Source organism: Eubalaena glacialis, chromosome 1, assembly GCF_028564815.1.
Source record: "Eubalaena glacialis isolate mEubGla1 chromosome 1, mEubGla1.1.hap2.+ XY, whole genome shotgun sequence".
Lineage (NCBI taxonomy): Eukaryota > Metazoa > Chordata > Mammalia > Artiodactyla > Balaenidae > Eubalaena > Eubalaena glacialis.
In genome coordinates this window covers 35,246,657-35,265,884 of record NC_083716.1, presented here as the reverse complement: position 1 = coordinate 35,265,884, position 19,228 = coordinate 35,246,657, and the positions used below count along the sequence as shown (strand labels likewise).

Below are 19,228 nucleotides of genomic sequence, written 5' to 3'. Positions count from 1 at the left end.
CTTTTATACATGTCATTTTACAGAGTGTGTTACATGCACCACAGTGTGGTGAATACATTCTTTCACTGAAATAACACTGCCTTCATTCACACGTGCAGCTAGTACTCTCAGGAACGTCTTGTTATACATGTGACTTTACAGAGTGTATTACATGCAGCACAGTGTGGTGAACTCATTCATTCACTGAAATACCACTATTCTGATTCAACAAACCATTAGCATTCTTAAAAACATGTTTTAAACATGTTTCTTTAGTGTTATACATGCACCACAAAGTGAATACATTCCTTCACTGAAATAATCAGCATGATGATCTTTATCTTTTTTGACTAACATAAAACTTAATTTTAATTTTAAAAATTATTGGAGAAGATTAACAGAAGAATGTTAAAAGCAAACAAACAGCCTTATATTATTTTTCATAGGCTATAAAGAGAGTGGGGTGGGCTTCCCGGGTGGCGCAGTGGTTGGGAGTCTGCCTGCCAGTGTGGGGGGCACGGGTTCGGGCCCTGGTCTGGGAGGATCCCACGTGCCACGGAGCGACTAGGCCCGTGAGCCACAATTGCTGGGCCTGCGCGTCTGGAGCCTGTGCTCCGCAGCGGGAGAGGCGGCGATGGTGAGAGGCCCGCGCACCGCGATGAGGGGTGGCCCCCACTTGCCGCAACTGGAGAGGGCCCTCGCATAGAAGCGAAGACCCAACACAGCCATAAATAAATAAATAAAATAAATAAAAATAAAAAATAAAAAAAGAGAGTGGGGAGAAGTACAGGTGACAAATCTAATAAACCAGACATAAAAGGAAGCTCCTGCCTTCCCTAGGTTAAGCTATAATTTGATTCCTATATAAGGCCCAGGAAGGACAAGTATTTTGAATCCATCTGCTTGTGGTGAGTACTGTTACACAATAATACACATCAAAACCCAATTCCTTAGAGATGAAGGACATCCTTGAAACATACAGAACATAACACAAGAAGAAAACTTTCTCTTTAACTCAAAACACTCTTCAATATAAATCTAGGAACATACGTAGAATTAATACCACCAGAAAAGCTCCCTAGATTCCACAGAAATGACAAACTATAAACAAAGTGATATATTTTCATGCCCTCATAAACTAACAAAAAAGCCTATCAAAAATAAGGGAAGCAAGGTCATGTAAAGAGTCCTTTGTTAGTGTGCCCTCTACCTGTTAAAAGGCTAAGTCACTTAAGATACAGACATGGATAAAAGTAATTTTATATAATGTCATTCTTCAGTCACTAGCTTTTCCAAGTTTGGGGTTTATAAGATCTATAAAACCACAGGGCTATGGGCTACTAATAAAATTTGACTCAAAACAATCTTTTCTTTTCCATTGCTGACATTCCTCAAAACCCTAGATCTCTTCTCTCAATTAATGAAAAGTTAGCCAAGGTTCGTTCACAATAAACTCACACAATCTCACTGTCAATAAAAGTAGATGCCACAAAACAATCAGTGTGCTCCTGGGAGAATAGTCTCCAAGTGGAAACAGTAAAATATAAAAAGATGATCAACATGAAAATGTTTTCTTAATTGGGGGGGAAAAGTCAACAGCTATTTCCAGAGTTAAAAGGCTGCCTTTTATTGAATTATCATGTTAGCTCTCCAATAGGCAGGCAGTGTAGACATCTTAAGCGCATTACCTTTAGGAGGAAAATACGACTTGCTTTCAGCTTTGTGAGGCCAGTCTACGACGAGAGGTCCAAACCTGCGAAAGCTGGCAGTGATCTCATCTACAAAACAAAGAAGGACTCTTAGCAGAAGAGAAAATAATACTGCAAACAGAATAGCATAAAACATGTCTTTTTATTTTAAAATGCTTTTTCTTTTTTTAATATATTTATTTATTTATTTTATTTTTGGCTGTGTTGGGTCTTTGTTGCTGCACGCGGGCGTTCTCTAGTTGCGGTGAGTGGGGGTTACTCTTCGTTGCGGTGCGCAGGCTTCCCATTGCGGTGGCTCCTCTTGTTGTGGAGCACAGGCTCTAGGGCGTGCAGGCTTCAGTAGTTGTAGCATGCGAGCTCAGTAATTGTGGCGCACGAGCTTAGCTGCTCCACGGCATGTGGGATCTTCCCGGACCAGGGCTCGAACCCATGTCCCCTGCATTGGCAGGCGGATTCTTAACCACTGCCACCAGGGAAGTCCTATTTTAAAATGTTTTGAGAGCTATATTCTAAAGCATTTTTACAGAAGTCAAACTTACTAAGTGAAATACCATTGTATTTCAACAATGCAGAATGTGTTTCTAACTATAATTCACTTCCCTTCTTCACTTCCAATAAACCTGATATAAAGAATTTGGAAGGAAAAAAATCTGACATTAGCTAAGGTGACCTCTCTGTCAAGTAAAAAGGAGATTCTAAAAATAGGAATGTTCTCTGTTTTTAGAAAAACAGGCAAAATATTTAAAATACACTTCCACTTGTGTGGTGAAACAATCTCTAAGATTATTAATCTTAGATTATTATTAAGATTGTTTTAGAAATATTATTCCTTTGGTGAGGAGTAGGGACAATAAGTAGGTAATTCTATTTAGGGATAAGAAAAAGCTAAAGCCAATGGTCTCTTTCTCTCATATATACCTATTACACAGCCTATAAAGAAAACGTCTCAAAAGTCATAGCTTAACAAATTTATCTTTTCCTTCTGACTTTTGACTCAAAGCAGAAGGTTATAACTAAGCTCCTAATCAGGTTTAAGTTGCCACTCTCTCAGCCATGATCAAAAACTTGGTCTTAAAGAAAAATCCAATCCAGGGATGAGATTAACACTAGTACAAGAATAGTTTAGAGGAAAATGTACAACTTTAAAGCAGTAAGCCTAAAGTAAAACTATTTTTAGAGACTATTCTTCTCTCATTATGAAAAAAAGAAATCATGATAAATTAGAGAAATACCATAGCTTAAATAATACTGGCAAAACAATTCTGCTTTAACAATGTTTTTATAGCAGATCCAAAGCCTACTAGAATTAGAGCCGCTGTTATTTCCCTTGAGGTAACTTTGTCACAATTCTATTTAATTTGTCCATTCAACAAATAGTTATTGACAACCTACTATATGTTGGCTGGCTTTAGGCATAAGTGAAACTCACTTTTGGATTGGCAGTATCTCAAATATATTTTTAGGAAATATTCCAATAAGTCTTCATTCTTTAAAGGCAAGAGAGGGTTTTTCATTAATAGGTATCTACATTAAAATATGAGATGGTATGGTGTGATGGATAGGAGCAAAAGCTCTGGAATCAGACTGATTTTGATTCCAGCTGCACCATTAGCTGCATAACCCTGGATAAGCTGTTTCTCTCTGATCCTTAGTTTCCTCACCCACAAAACAGAGCTGGTAGGAGACGCCTTACAGGGTAGCTATGGAGATTAAGCAAGATAATGTAAAGCACCTAGCACAACAATGGGCTTGTGGTACGAGTTTCATACATATTAGCTCTCATTATCATTTAAAAGGTATCATTTAAAATGTATCCCCAAATGTATTAATAACTAGGAAATGGGAAGTTGTTTGGAGACTGCTATGTATGAAGAACAGACCTAAAGTGCACAATCTCTCACTTCCCCATCTATCGAATATCCTCATCTCCTGACACCAAGATATGAACGTCCTGAAGCTGCCTTCAAGAGGAGAGGTAGGGTCAAATCACACAAATAACAAACCTGGCCTTTATAAAGTCATTATAAAGTGAGTGCATTGTACCTTCATCGATATCAGGAGGAAGGCCTCCAACAAACACCTTTCTAGAGTAGCGTTCTACTCGCTCTCCATTTTGACAGCGAGTGGGAGAACTTAAGCCGGATGACAAGGACTGATCGCCGTGACTGTCGTCCAGGAAGGCATCTTCAAAGGGAAAGAGAGAAGATCGACCTGAAACAAATGTGGGAGTTTCTATGGTTAAAATTATTTTCCTGGACAACACATGCTTTATTAGGAGCTGAAGCACAGAGTGAAGCATTCCAAAAAATATATCCTGAGCTGTGACTTTTTCAATAGAATAAGCGACTGCAGGTTACCAGGTCTAGACAAGTTTAGAGTATCATTTTTGTGTAAAGGTATGTACAGCACAGAAACAACTGGATTGATATTAAGGAAGAAGCGTCAAAAATTGCAGCTGTTTTCGCTGCTAAAAAAATTACATTTTACTCATACAGTCCCTATCACTGCTGCTAAGAGTATTCAGCAGTTATTTTTCCTTTCCCCAGGGTTTTCTTAAAATAAATGGAAAAGTAATCTTTATTGACAGATTCTGATTGTTCTTTATGGTGACTTCAGAGGTTCATGTCTAAAGACTGGGTCTGATAGCTGATGGAATATTAAACTGATGACAGAGGCTGATAACTTCTCTGATAGCAGTACTAAAAATGATCAAGTTTTCCCTGCCATTCCAAGCTACTCCAATTTAGAAATAAACATCCACAATAATAAAGGGTAGGGCAAGTAAATGAAGACATGTAAATTAAGATATGGGAGTATAGATGTAGATATGGTTATGACATCTTTACTAATCTAAGCTGTATTTTATATCACTCAAGAAAACGATGTCTATTGTTTACTCTATAGCCAAATAAAGTCTGTAGAGTAAAGGCCCTACCCACTCCACATGACATAAGAAAGATGCCAGCAGTTAAAGTCTGTCAATAAATGTAACACAATAATGCCATCTGGCATCACAAAATAAAATCTAAGTTTAAAATATATATATATAGTTTAAAATATATATATAGGTCTTCCCTGGTGGCACAGAGGTCAAGAATCCACCTGCCACTGCAGGGGATATGGGTTCGGGCCCTGGTCTGGGAAGATCCCACATGCCACGGAGCAACTAAGCCCGCGCACCACAACTACTGAAGCCCGCACATCTAGAGCCTGAGCTCCGCAACAAGAGAAGCCACCGCAGTGAGAAGCCCGCGCACCGCAATGAAGAGTAGCCCCGGCTGCCGCAACTAGAGAAAGCCCACATGCAGCAACAAAGACCCAACACAGCCAAAAATAAATAAAAATAAATTTATTAAAAAAAATATATATATACATATATATTTTTTTTTTCCTGTTTGAGTCAGTGAGTTCCTAGTAAAGCTTTCCACTAGGATCCACTCTAAAATTGAACTATCTTGAGCTCTCTAACTTGTGAAAAAAAGAAAAATTCCCCTCTAAAATAAATCATACACTCTTCAAAAAAAGGACACTGTCTTCCCTATTTAGTCTCTCCTCTCTATAGCTCCCTGAGACCTAGGTTCTGTGTCACTACAGCCAACTCTCTAAAACAGAATATAAATAGCCTTAGAAAAATACTGAACATTAATTCTTCTATAAAAAAGTTACTGATATAACTCTGTTTATTTTATGAACAACCCAGGTGGTATAAGAAAGGCACTGTTTTGATGTTGAGAGTTAATAAATAAAAGGACCAAAGAATTTTTTGTTCAGCTCTTCCCAGCTTAGCTACAAAGAAACAGAACAAAATTTGTCACCTCGTGTTACCTAGCTTTTTTAGCTTGGCAAGGACAAACAATAGACAGTAAATTCTCATCCCCTGATGTTTGTTTTGTTCACTGGGGGTAAAAGAACTAGATCTGCAACAACTATAGGCAAAACGAGCTTCCCCAAAACATCCAGAGATGTTCTCCTACGGCCATCGGGTTTGCTTTTCATGTAGTCCACACTCAGTGAATTATGTGCCTAGTCCTACTCACACACCCAAACCAGCATTTCCCATGTTATGTTCCTATCCCCACCTCTTACCCTCAACACTAGTAACATGAGATGCTCAGAAAACAAAAGCTGGTGGGGGGGAGGGATTGGGAGAACTAAATAATATTGGAAAATACTGCACACCTTATGCCCTTCCCAGAGATTCACAAGCCATATTAGAATACAAAGACTGGAAAAAAAAAAAAAAGAATACAAAGACTGGGAAAAGTTCTGCAGTAAAATCACTTAATCTAGCATTACTTGGACTTAAGATAAAGGAAACTTTAACATACATGTATAACTCAGTGGAAAACGCTTGAAGAAATGTTTATCCACATTCCAGGAACACCAAAGAAATAAGATAGTTATTTGTACGTCGTTGCCAAAGAAATCAAGTCTGGTGAGAGAGATAGGCAAGCACATAATTATAAAATAGAGAGAGAAATACTAAGAGAAGACTTTACCAAGTGACACAATGGCACAATTTACTGCTCTACAGAAAAAGGTAGCGGGGGCTGGGGAGGGCTTTATAGTGATTTCACAGGAGGACAATTTTGAGCAGAATCTTGTGGGAGTGGGAGTTTCTAAGGTGAAGAACAGGAATCCACAGAGAAAGAACTTTCAAAACAGCTCTTATCTTTCCCTCCAAACCTGCGCCTCCAGCATTCCCTGCAATCTCAATAAAAATGACTATTATCCACACTCAATTCAATCTCGAAATCTAGGAGTCATCCCTGACATCCCTTTCTTTCATATTCCACATCTAATCCATCTCTCACTAAGTCCTACCAACTCAAGCTACAAAATAATTCTTCAATCCATTTAGTTCTCTCCACCTTCAGTCCTAACACCCTGGTCCAGATTGCCATCATCTCTCCCCTGAACAGCCTAACGAGTCTATACAACAACCTGTTTAGTCTACTGATTTCTACCTTGTACCCCACAATGCTTTCTCTATAAAACAGCCAAAGTCACCATTTTCAAATATTAATCTGAACATGTAACTACACTCTTCACCCCATCCTTAAAACTCCTCACCCTTTATTTGGATAAAGTACAAAAACACTGTAAACTGTAAGGCCTCTGCCTACCTCACCTTCATCATAGTTGCTGCCTCTACCTCTGGTTCACTAACCTCCAATCACCCAGACCTCCTTAGAAATTCCTGATTATTCCTCCCTGCTTCAGGCCCTAAGGGCAAGGTGTTCCCCCCACCCAAAACAAACACCCTCCTCCCAACTCCCCAATTTTCTAGTTAATTCCTATTAATTCTTCAGGTCTAAGCTGGAAAGTCATTGAAACTCAGGTAGAACTTTCCTGACCTTCTAGATTAGATTAGATGCCCATCTCTATCCACTCACAGCACTTTTCCTAACATTTTTTCCTCAATTACCATTATGCTATCATACGGGTTTTCATTTGGTATCTCGTTTCCCAACCCCGTGAAACTGTAAGCTCTATTAGGACAAGGACCAATTTAATCTTGTTCACCACTGTATCTTCATGTCCTAATAAGGGCACATAAAATAGGTATTCAGTAAGTGTTAAAAGCGAGGCAGTAGACAAGAAAGGAAAACAGTATGTGCAAATAAATGCTGGCACACAATATACAGGTGTGAGGATGGCAAGAGATGGGATCCTGTTCCTAGAAAATTGAGACCTTTTCTCCTCCTTCTGTTTGTTCAAGCATTACGTTTTACAGTATATATTACAAAAGCAACAGGAAATTTCCACATTTTCCAAATTTGCTATTTCATTCTAATACTAGCTTTTTTTAAAAAAAACACACTCACTCCCTGAAGACTCTGATACTCCCATCTAATCCATCTTCCATCCTGTCAGAATGACTTCTCTAAGATGCCCCGGACCATGTTATTCCCTCCACCCCAAATCCTACAATAGCTACATCACCTCCACTAGCAATCTGCACCCAGGGAGAGGGAGGATGGGGTGAAATTCTGAACAAATCTATGACTGTCCAGTTGAGAGATGAGGAAGTCTTGAACCAGATCAGTGAGGAGAAGCAGCGGATGTTCAAGACATTCTGGAACAAAGAGAACTTTCTTTCTGCATGGCCAACATAACCACAGCTTCCCCGGAGTATTTTGGCAAAGAAAATAAAAGCAAACGTTAATTGCAAAAATTTGGGTTGTTTTAAAAATTGGTTATGGGTACTTAAGAAATTTTCCAAGGTTTTAAAACCAAACTCTGTCTTATTATTAGTATATAGAGTACCATAGACTTTAGTAATAAATTTGCCCCTGGAAATGAAACTGCTAAGAATTCACACATACATGATGTTTCTCTAACTGTAGGTTAAAGAACTAAGAATACAGGTCTCAGAACTCAAACCCCAGATCTACTTAAATTGAATCATGGAAGTCAAACTTGAAAATCTGCTCTTTTAACAAATCTCCTCAGTGATTCCTATGCTCAAACTTAAGAACCACTGAAATGCAGATTATCTGTCTGTAGCAGACAGCCACTAAAAGAGACATTGTGTGAAGTGTATGGAGCCTTGGGAAACATCCAAGTTCAATCAAGTTAAGAAAAGTATACAATGGGACTTCCCTGGCAGTCCAGTGGTTAAGACTTCGCTTTCCAATGCAGGGGGTGCGGGTTCGATCCCTGGTCAGGGAGCTAAGATCCCACATGCCTTGGGGTCAAAAAACCAAAACATAAAACAGAAGCAATATTGTAACAAATTCAATAAAGACTTAAGAAAAAAAAAAAGTATATGCTCAGGAATGGAATACAAAATCTATAATCTAGTCAACCTTACTGTAACATGACTGCCTCAAGTACTGATGGAACAAAAAGTTAGTACACAGGAAGCATTTAAAAGACAGAAGGGCAGACTAAGAACTTGCAGCATTTACCCAGCTCATATCAACAGGAGATAGGAGGACTTTGACCATACTGGCAGGATTACTCCTATGTGGGACAGAATGGCTCATTTGATCTTTCCAAAGCCTGAAAACCATCTATTTCCCTATGCTCTAATTATAAGCTCCTGAAGGGCTGTTCTATTAATTTAGTGCCTTGTTATTATGAAAAGGTGACTCTTGAACTAGTAGAAAAATAATCAGCCACTGAAATTGTATTTCTGTTACATCCATCTCCATGATAAGATGAAACACTGGTATTCTGATCTGTCCAGTAGACTAAAGAGGTTGGTATTCGTGCATTCATTTGGTTGGCATAAATCATCCTCCCATGACAAACAGTCCCTGGGAAGACTGGTATAATTTTAGTTCCTGGACATGCGTTACTAGAAACTGAAACTTAAGAGGATGTACCCAAATTGTGTCCCATGAGAGGCCTTGCTTCACTAAAGTAGTATCTCTCTGACATACTTCTTTTCTTTAATAAAAGCATTCCCCGAGAAGCAGCCGCATAGCACAGGGAGATCAGCTGGTGCTTTGTGACCACCTAGAGGGGTGGGATAGGGAAGGTGGGAGGGAGACGCAAGAGGGAGGAGATATGGGGATATATGTATATGTATAGCTGATTCACTTTGTTATAAAGCAGAAACTAACACACCATTGTAAAGCAATTATACTCCAATAAAGATGTTAAAAAAAAAAAAGGCATTCCCCAAGACCAAAATGTTTTAAGTAAGTCATGTTACTTACCAAAAATTATATTCTATGTACCTAGCATATAAATCTGCTTTAGAATCTCATGATACTTTCACATAAAATATTCATATTCAATATTTCAACAGAAGCAGGAGAAATACTTCTCAACTGCTGCACTTTGGCCATTTGGCTTTCTCTTCCACCAATGGTCTGGTTTTCTGATATCTATTTTCAATTAATAAGCAGAATGTAGTTTTTGGTCCAATAAATGGACAAAAAATCTCTGGATGTAGAGATGACTTAAGGCTAAAGGAGCCTTGGACTTCCCTGGTGGCGCAGTGGTTAAGAATCCACCTGTCAATGCAGGGGACACGGGTTCAACCCCTGGTCCAGGGAGATCCCATATGCCGCGGAGCAACTAAGCCCGTGTGCCACAACTACTGAGCCTGCGCTCTAGAGCCCACGAGCCACAACTACTGAAGCCCGTGCACCTAGAGCCCGTGCTCCTCAACAAGAGAAGCCACTGCAATGAGAAGCCCGCACACCACAACAAAGAGTAGCCCCCGCTCACCACAACTAAAGAAAGCCTGCGCACAGCAACAAAGACCCAACACAGCCAAAAATTAAAAATATAAATAAATAAATAAATAAATTTATTTTAAAAAAAAGCTAAAGGAGCCTTGGAAGACAAGGGCCAAATAAGAAACCTGCAAAGCCTAGTAGTTAAGCATGGAAGGCTTGTCCAAGATAACTCTTCCCCAGGAGGCTCCGTTTCCTACAGCTTATGAGGGGAAAACAAAAGCCCACTGGACATGCTGTGCTGCCAAAACTGCTTGGACCTCACCTCTGAGCTGCCACGTCTCTGCTGTCAATCCAGCAGCTCCAGGGCACTCCTGGCCCAATACTTCCACTCCAAGCCTGACCCTTTCCATCTTAGTTTTACAAGGAGCTCAGAAATAAGTCACTCTGGGGATTTTTTTAAAAAATGGATTATGAAGCATGTCTCCCTTAAGAAAAAAAAACTGCCTATAAGTCAAGATAGTCAGATTCCAGCCTAGGTTGTTTTACTCTGTGACCTTGGACATTTCACTTATCTGAGTCTCATTTACATAATGAGAGATGTGAACTAGATGAAAGGTTTCAAATCTCTGGGGGCAGCAGCATTCCTTTTTTTTTAAAAAAAAAATTTTATTTATTTATTTATTTAGGCTGCGCCAGGTCTTAGTTGCGGGATCTTTAGTTGCGGGATCTCGGCATGCGGGATTGTTTTTAGTTGCGACACACGGACGTCTTAGTTGCAGCACGAGGGCTTCTTAGTTGCGGCATGCATGTGGCATCTAGTTCCCCGACCAGGGATCGAACCTGGGCCCCCTGCATTGGGAGCATGGAGTCTTACCCACTGGACCACCAGGGAAGTCCCAGCATTCCTTTTATTACACAAAACTCTTACATAAAACCCCATTTGTTCACTTCTTTCCAACTCCACTGCCATCATCCTATCCTAAAGCACCATCATCTCTTGCCTAGACTACTACGTACATCATTCCAATGTAAACAACACACTTCTCTCACTCTACTCCAAACAACAGCCAGAGTACTCTTAAAAACATAAAACTGATCACTTGGCCATGCTTTAAAACATTCATAGATTTCCTCTTGTACTTGGACCAAGTTCAAAATCCTTACCAGGAGCTAAAGCCCAGCAAGATCAGATTTCCTTCCTTCCTCCAACCTCATCTTAATACACCCTCCCTTCTCTCCCACCAAGCTCAGCCATTCTAGGCTCTATTTACTTCCTCAAACAAACAAAGCCCTTTCTTGCCTCAGGTGCCTCTCCCCTCCCCCACCACTCCTTTTTAATACAGCTTTATTAAGAAATAATTTACTTATTATACAATTCATCCTTCTAACCCATTAGCAGTCACTCCCCATTTTCCTTGAACCCTCTCAGCCCTAGGCAACCACTAGTCTACCTTCTGTCTCAATAGATTTGCCTATTCTGGACATTTCATAAAAGTGGAATCATCCAACATGTGATCTTTTCTAATTGCCTTCTTTCAGTTAGCATAATGTTTTCAAGTTAATCAATGTTGTAGCATTTATCAGTACTATGCTTCAAGCCTCTTAAAATAGCTGTATTATGATGTCTGGAATTTCCTTTAAAATATTCTAAGGGAAAAAAGGAGGGGGAACATATGAAACAAGATTGGCAGAAATGTTGATAATCATTGAAGCTAAGTGATGGGTATACAGTTCATTAAACAATTCTATTTTTGTGTATGTTTGGAAATTTCCAAAATAAAACATTTATTTAAAGATAAATAAATCTTTCCATCCTTTCCATCCTGTCTTTCCATCCTTTGGGTTTCAGCTTAAATAATATCTCTTCAGAGAAAACCATCCTACCTTAAAGGGACCCTCCCATTTTTCCTGCCTAGTACTTATCACAACTTTTGAGTATAAAAATGTTTGTTAATACTGATGTATTACCTCTCTCTCCCCCACTAGAGTGAACACTCAGTAGAGAGACAGCTAGGGTCTAGCACCTCATCCAACCCATAATGGGCACACAAACATTTAATGAATGAAATTAGGGTGGACAGCCCAGAACCCCTCCTTCATTATTAGTTTAGGCTCCTTCCAGAGCAACTTCTTGCAAAAGTGAAAAATTTTCCTATTACTATAAGCAGCAATACTTCAGACACTGTAGCTATGAACACTCAGATATTTCTTCAGCTGTTCATGTTTCACTCTGGGACCATCCATTCCTTTAGACAAGAAAGCTCACATAACCCCAGTTTGAATTAGCAGGATGACATGTTTGTACCACGGTCTCACTGATACAGCTGATCTCTCCTCCCTTGGGCAGGCTTTTGGCAGAAAGACCTAACTCCAACTTGATACACAAGTTTGTTTTATTGGATTCTTAGAACCTTTTTTATTGACTAAATCATCCATTAATTTCAATAGATTTTTATGAATTAAATATACACAGAAGTACATTTTACAATAGTAACACCAATCCACAGTAAATCCAACAGTAAAGTGACTCCAATCATTCTTTCCATTTGCTCATTCACATTACTTAAAAAGATCTTTCATATTTTCCTGGCTGCTCTTTAACTAAGAAATTCTGTTAAACATCAAAAGCACTGGCATAGCCAACATCTCTGTTTATGGACAAAAGTCTCCCAGAGACCATAAAAACTCATGTGAAATGAAAACACAACATATATTTTAATCAAGTGTGCTGTTTAATGTATAGGCAAAGATCATGTATGACACTAGCTATCAGGCTAGTTTCTAACAGGGGCTGCAGCTGCATAGGAAAACAAAGCAATCTACAGATTCAATGCAATCCCTATCAAACTACCAATGGCATTTTTCACAGAACTAGAACAAAAAAATTTCACAATTTGTATGGAAACACAAAAGACCCCGAATAGCCAAAGCAATCTTGAGAAAGAAAAATGCAGCTGGAGGAATCAGTCTCCCGGACTTCAGACTATACTGCAAAGCTACAGTAATCAAGACAGTATGGTACTGGCACAAAAACAGAAATATAGATTAATGAAACAGGATAGAAAGCCCAGAGATAAACCCACGCACATATGGTCCCCTTATCCTTGATAAAGGAGGCAAGAATATACAATGGAGAAAAGACAACCTCTTCAACAAGTGGTTCTGGGAAAACTGGACAGCTATATGTAAAAGAATGAAATTAGAACACTCCCTAACACCATACACAAAAGTAAACTCAAAATGGATTAAAGACCTAAATGTAAGGCCAGACACTATAAAACTCTTAGAGGAAAACATAGGTAGAACACTCTATGACATAAATCACAGCAAGATCCTTTTTGACCCACCTCCTAGACAAATGGAAATAAAAACAAAAATAAACAAATGGGACCTAATGAAACTTAAAAGTTTTTGCACAGCAAAGGAAACCATAATCAAGACGAAAAGACAACCCTCAGAATGGGAGAAAATATTTGCAAACGAAGCAACTGACAAAGGATTATTCTCCAAAATATACAAGCAGCTCATGCAGCTCACTATCAAAAAAACAAACAACTCAATCCAAAAATGGGCAGAAGACCTAAATAGACATTTCTCCAAAGAAGATATACAGATTGCCAACAAACACATGAAAGGATGCTCAACATCACTAATCATTAGAGAAATGCAAATCAAAACTACAATGAGGTATCACCTCACACCAGTCAGAATGGCCATCATCAAAAAGTCTACAAACAATAAATGCTGGAGAGGGTGTGGAGAAAAGGGAACGCTCTTGCACTGTTGGTGGGAATGTAAATTGATACAGCCACTATGGAGAACAGTATGGAGGTTCCTTAAAAAACTAAAAATAGAACTACCCTATGACCCAACAATCCCATTACTGGGCACATATATACCCAGAGAAAACCATAATTCAAAAAGAGTCATGTATCACAATGTTCATTGCAGCACTATTTACAATAGCCAGGACATGGAAGCAACCTAAGTGTCCACTGACAGAGGAATGGATAAAGAAGATGTGGCACATATATACAATGGACTATTACTCAGCCATAAAAAGAAATGAAATTGAGTTATTTATAGTGAGGTAGATGGACTTAGAGTCTGTCATACAGAGTGAAGTAAGTCAGAAAAAGAAAAACAAATACTGTATGCTAACACATATATATGGAATCTAAAAAAAAAAAAAAGAAGGTTCTGAAGAACCTAGGGGCAGGACAGGAATAAAGACGCAAATGTAGAGAATGGACTTGAGGACACGGGGAGGGGGAAGGGTAAGCTGGGACGAAGTGAGAGAGTAGCACTGACATATATACATTACCAAATGTAAAACAGATAGCTAGTGGGAAGCAGCCACATAGCACAGGGAGATCAGCTCTGTGCTTTGTGACCACCTAGAGGGGTGGGATAGGGAGGGTGGGAGGCGGACGTAGAGGGAGGGGATATGGGGATATATGTATACGTATAGCTGACTCACTTTGTTATACAGCAGAAACTAACACAACATTGTAAAGCAATTATACTCCAATAAAGATGTTAAAAAAAAAAACTTGTGAAAGAACGCTCTGGAAAGAAGAGGTTAAGATTCTTTGCTGTCATTTTGATTCCACAAGGGAAATCAACTTTTGTCTACTGAAACCCGTCTCTAAAATAAAAGTGGGTATCAATGGGAAATATAATTGAATATTTTAAAACTTTATGTACAATCAATATTCACTTTCAAATCCTATTCTTTCACATCTAATTCTTCTTCTTCCCAACTGCTACTGCTTCAACTGTACTACTGGAAGCGCTTGATTTGCCAAAGAGTCTACCCTCCAACACTTGATTTCCCATCCAAGCTGTCAACTGATGCCCAAGTTCTCTCCTGTTTTCATCACTTGTATCATGAAACTCTAAAGCCTGACATTATCTGTGTCAAAAACCATTCATCAGGGCAGCACAGACCATCTCACTGCCAACTTCTCCTCTCCAGCTGGCCCCCACTGCATCCACTCACGGACATATGCTCCAAGCATCTGGTCATGCCAATCTCATCTCAAAGCTTTCTTTTACGTTGAATCAGATACCTGGAGTGCTTTGCTTCCTAATCCTCTTCCATCATCCAAATAGTTCCTGAAATTCTACCTATTCCAGGAAGCTTTTCCAGGAGAGGTGAAAGATTTCACTGCCTAATTTTTGCTGACAGATCTCAAAACTGTCACAGATAATTCCCTTTGCCCTCTATTCCCAAAATGTTTACCAACATGTATGTAAAGCACAGAATATGAGTTACAGCTAACACACATCAACAGGTTCACTTTTTATGCTTTTGGGGAAAAGTCTAAATTTTGTTTGGAGGAAAGAAATCAAGCATTAATATAATCCCTGATCACACAAATAAATGGCATGCGGAAATCTGCTAGATCATCAAATTTATACTATGTAATGTTGGCCCAGATGAGTATATTTCAAGGAATGAGAGTGGATATGAGGCACACCTGCTCCATCCCATATGACTTTGTCACTACATTTTAAAAAGATGACTCTTCTTTTTCAACTTTACACACACACACACACACACACATACACTCTCTCTCTCTCTTTTGCCGTTATCTTCTTCATTTACAACTATCAAACCGCAGACTTATGAAGAGCAGTGACCAGGTCATTCTAGGCAGTGTTTAGCACTTGATGCAAAGATGATCATGGCTTCTGAAAACGATTAAGTCAAACCTTACAAATGAAGATGGGGAAGGTAACACAGAAATAGGAAGAGTAAATATTTTTTCAGGAGTTTACAAACTACAGGTGATCTTATATTCTTGATGTCTAGTATTTAGTATACTATGATTTTTAAATATAAAATAATTTTGAAAAAATATAATGCCAAACTCTGGTCTGCATAGATATGGGGTTTTACTTCCAAACAATCCTCATCAATAAGCATTTAATAAGTGCTAACTATATGTAGGTCACAGTGTTAGGCACAAGAGACAACTGTCCTCAAAGAACCTATCTCCAGGGCTTCCCTGGTGGCGCAGTGGTTGAGAATCTGCCTGCCAATGCAGGGGACATGGGTTCGAGCCCTGGTCTGGGAAGATCCCACAGGCCGCGGAGCAATTAGGCCCGTGAGCCACAATTGCTGAGCCTGCGCGTCTGGAGCCTGTGCTCCGCAACAAGAGAGGCCGCGATAATGAGAGGCCCGCGCACCGCGATGAAGAGTGGCCCCCACTTGCCGCAACTAGAGAAAGCCCTCGCACAGAAACAAAGACCCAACACAGCCAAAAATAAATAAATAAATAAACCCAAAGTTTTTTTTAAAAAAAGCAAACAGATTTCTGAGCCCCACTCCTTTAAAAAAAAAAAAAAGAACCTATCTCCAGTTGAAGAATCAGGGCATACAGAAAAGACAGAAAGAACATAAGGCAACAGAAGCAGAGGAAAACACTGCCTGTAAGGCCACTGGGCAAGCCTTCCTGGAAGGGGTAAGGCTTGAGTTAGGCTTGAATGCATGAACTAAGGATAGGTTTTAGTTAAGTAAATGAGAGGAAGGGTGAATGCATGAACTAAGGATAGGTTTTAGTTAAGTAAATGAGAGGAAGGGTGGACAGTATTTGCAATAGCTGGAGAGTGGGAAAGCACAAGGATTGGTCAGAGGAAGGTGAAGGGGAAAAATGGAGATGATGAGGCTGGTGAAACAGGGAGAAGTCAGATGACAGGGATCCTGAATGGAGAACAAGGGTGAGAAGGACAAAGTGGTGCTTCGGAGAGATGAAACAATAGAATGGAAAGGGAGGGTTAAGCCCTGAGAAACTAGACGGAAAATACTGACAAGATCTGGTGATTGATCAGTGCCTAAGAAGAGACTAGTCCCTGTTGTCTACCCCCCAGATAGTGTTCTTCTCTATTCCTTCCTGAGAGCCATCAATTTCCTAGCAATAAGAAAAAAATATGTTACAAAATGATTTCTAGTAATATTATTTTCTACACTTGAAATTGTAAAATTATAAGATTAATAAATGTTAAATGGTCTTTATTTCCATGGTTAAAAAGTAATCAACTATACAAATGTTTTTCTTCACCACCACATGAGAACAAGACTGACGATATGATTCCATCATGATAGAAGGTTTCATTGGTAACTCAAACACATATTAGGTTCTGCCAATATTCACCTATTCAACAAACATTTACTGTGGAATAAATACTATGAATTTAATATTATTATCTTCAGGACTCAACTACAGAGTCAAGAGACAGCCTGATGAATGATAAACATCACCCAATAAGTAGCCAAAAGACAAAGGTTCTGGACTTGGCTCTGACTTTCAGATCACACAGCTGGGGAAATTACTTCATCTCTCCCAACTTCTGCAAATAAGCACCAAAGCAACTGACATCTATGGAATGCTTTCAGTTTACATGGATAAGTTTTCCTCTACCATTTTTAATACCATAACTTCACTAACTAACATTCTTGAAGTTGGAAAAGACTGGTTTTAATACTTCATAATTTACAGATGAGGATACCAGATGTTAGTGATAAAGCAGTGATTCCAACCTAAGTCTTTGATCCTAAACCTCATACTCTTTCCACTACATTAGACTTACCCTACCTACTTCGTAAAATTATTTGAACAAATTACAGATATGGAAATGCTTTAGAAAGGTTACAGCAATACACAAATGAAAGCAATATTATTTTGTTTGGGTGTGGCCAGGAGAGAATGAAAGTTTTATGGGGCTTAGAGCCTATACAAGTTGAGGCTCTCTCTTTAAGAAAAAGAATACAATGATAAGGTAAAAATCTTGGAGGGGACCCATGAAAGTGAGGATACCTGAAACTTAACTTTCATTTAGCTTCAAGGTAAATCTGCCTCTGGATGTAACACACAAAAAATTCACCAGCCAACCTACTAAGATAAAGAATTGCCCTCTAAAACCTAACTTCTGTCTTCTAAGTAGTGTGAAAAGAACACAGTGGACACAGAACAACAACAAAATACGTATGCTTGGCCTTTATTCCCTCAAGATCATTCACAATAAACCATATAACAAAAACTTCCAGTTATAAATAGTCTTTGCTGTGTCTTTATTAGGATTAAAAGAAGAAATTACCTACTAACAACAAAAAATAATTATAATGAAAGTGACAAGAGAATTATTTCGCTAAAATAATTAAGCTAGAACATCATACCATACAATAATTATTGTTTTACACACACACGGGTATAAACACGCACACACTCATATTTACTCACAATTTGGCAAGCAAAAGATCTCATTAAAAAAAAATTTACCTCGTCTTCGCCCATAGCTCCTGGCTGCATGTAAACACAGAAGAAAACCATGGGTATTTGTATCAAAATGGTGAATTTAGAAATAAAAAAATATTCACACAAACCTTTTCTAAGTATTCTCAGAATCAATTAATCTGGAGATACTGTTCAACTTGACTACAGACATATTGTATTAAAAAAACCTTTATGAAGCACAAGTTAAATCACAATCTTAAAGAGAAATTCAACTGCATGTGGCAGCCACTGGAAAAGATACAATGGGTGCTTAAGTTTCACAAGTCTTATAAGGATTTATATTGTGGCCCATTATCTATATCAGATATAGATAGAGTTCTTTAAAATTTTTTTCTGATTTATAAATCTTCATTTGGACTATATGTTACCACCAGACATCACTTTAAAGATAAAACCATTCACTCTAAATAAAATCTGAGCATGTGGTGGTCATTCTAAATTTCTTCACACACACACAAACACACACACACACACACACTTCACAGAGTCCCCTGAAAACTGTATACACAATTAGCTGTTGCTTTACAAAATGTGTTTCTGTAAAATTTTCAGTGACATTTCTCTTAGCCTCCTCAGTTACTTTCCATACAGTATTACAAATGCAGGGAAAACAATATATTTTTCATCTAGAAAGTGAACTGAAAAAGTAGAAAGGGATTAAGGCAATGGGTACATCCCAGGCTATGCTGAAGAACAGAGCACTTTAAAGATTTTCTTCCCCCTCAAAACTCAAGGCCCACAGAATGCATTGTTACAATGTTTAATAGAGCTAGACTGTGGCATCCTACGTATATTGCTAGGAGATCCTGTCATCTAAAATGACTTTTCAAAGTGCAAAGTTTTTCAAATTTGAAACCCCGAGTTCTGTAAAAAATAAATGAGAACTCTAATCCATTTTTTAAAGGCATGAAATGTTATAACATTAACTTTAAACTAAAAAACAAGGATAATTTGGGGTTACATTTGCAGTATAAGGTAGAACTAAAGAAAACTACTTCTCTCCTAGGGAAAGAATTCAGACTTTTCAGCTAGAAAGTTGAAATACCAGTTGGCCAATCTCATCTTCTTCTAGTTTCCATTTTTCTTCAGACATCGTACTCAC

General features: G+C 38.6%; 1 protein-coding gene across 6 annotated transcripts in view; it reads right to left on the bottom strand.

Moving 5' to 3' along the window:
• CPEB3 (cytoplasmic polyadenylation element binding protein 3) overlaps positions 1-19,228 on the bottom strand; it is a 215,464-nt gene that overhangs the window by 101,852 nt on the left and 94,384 nt on the right. For 5 of the 6 annotated variants that reach the window (XM_061171379.1, XM_061171623.1, XM_061171264.1 and 2 more), the window contains exons 5-6: positions 3,732-3,899; positions 1,668-1,757 (exon numbers count right to left, since the gene is read on the bottom strand). In XM_061171379.1, coding sequence (XP_061027362.1) covers positions 1,668-1,757; positions 3,732-3,899 — 258 coding nt within the window. The remainder of the gene's footprint in view (positions 1-1,667; positions 1,758-3,731; positions 3,900-19,228) is intronic. The other variant, XM_061171458.1, reaches the window with a different exon arrangement.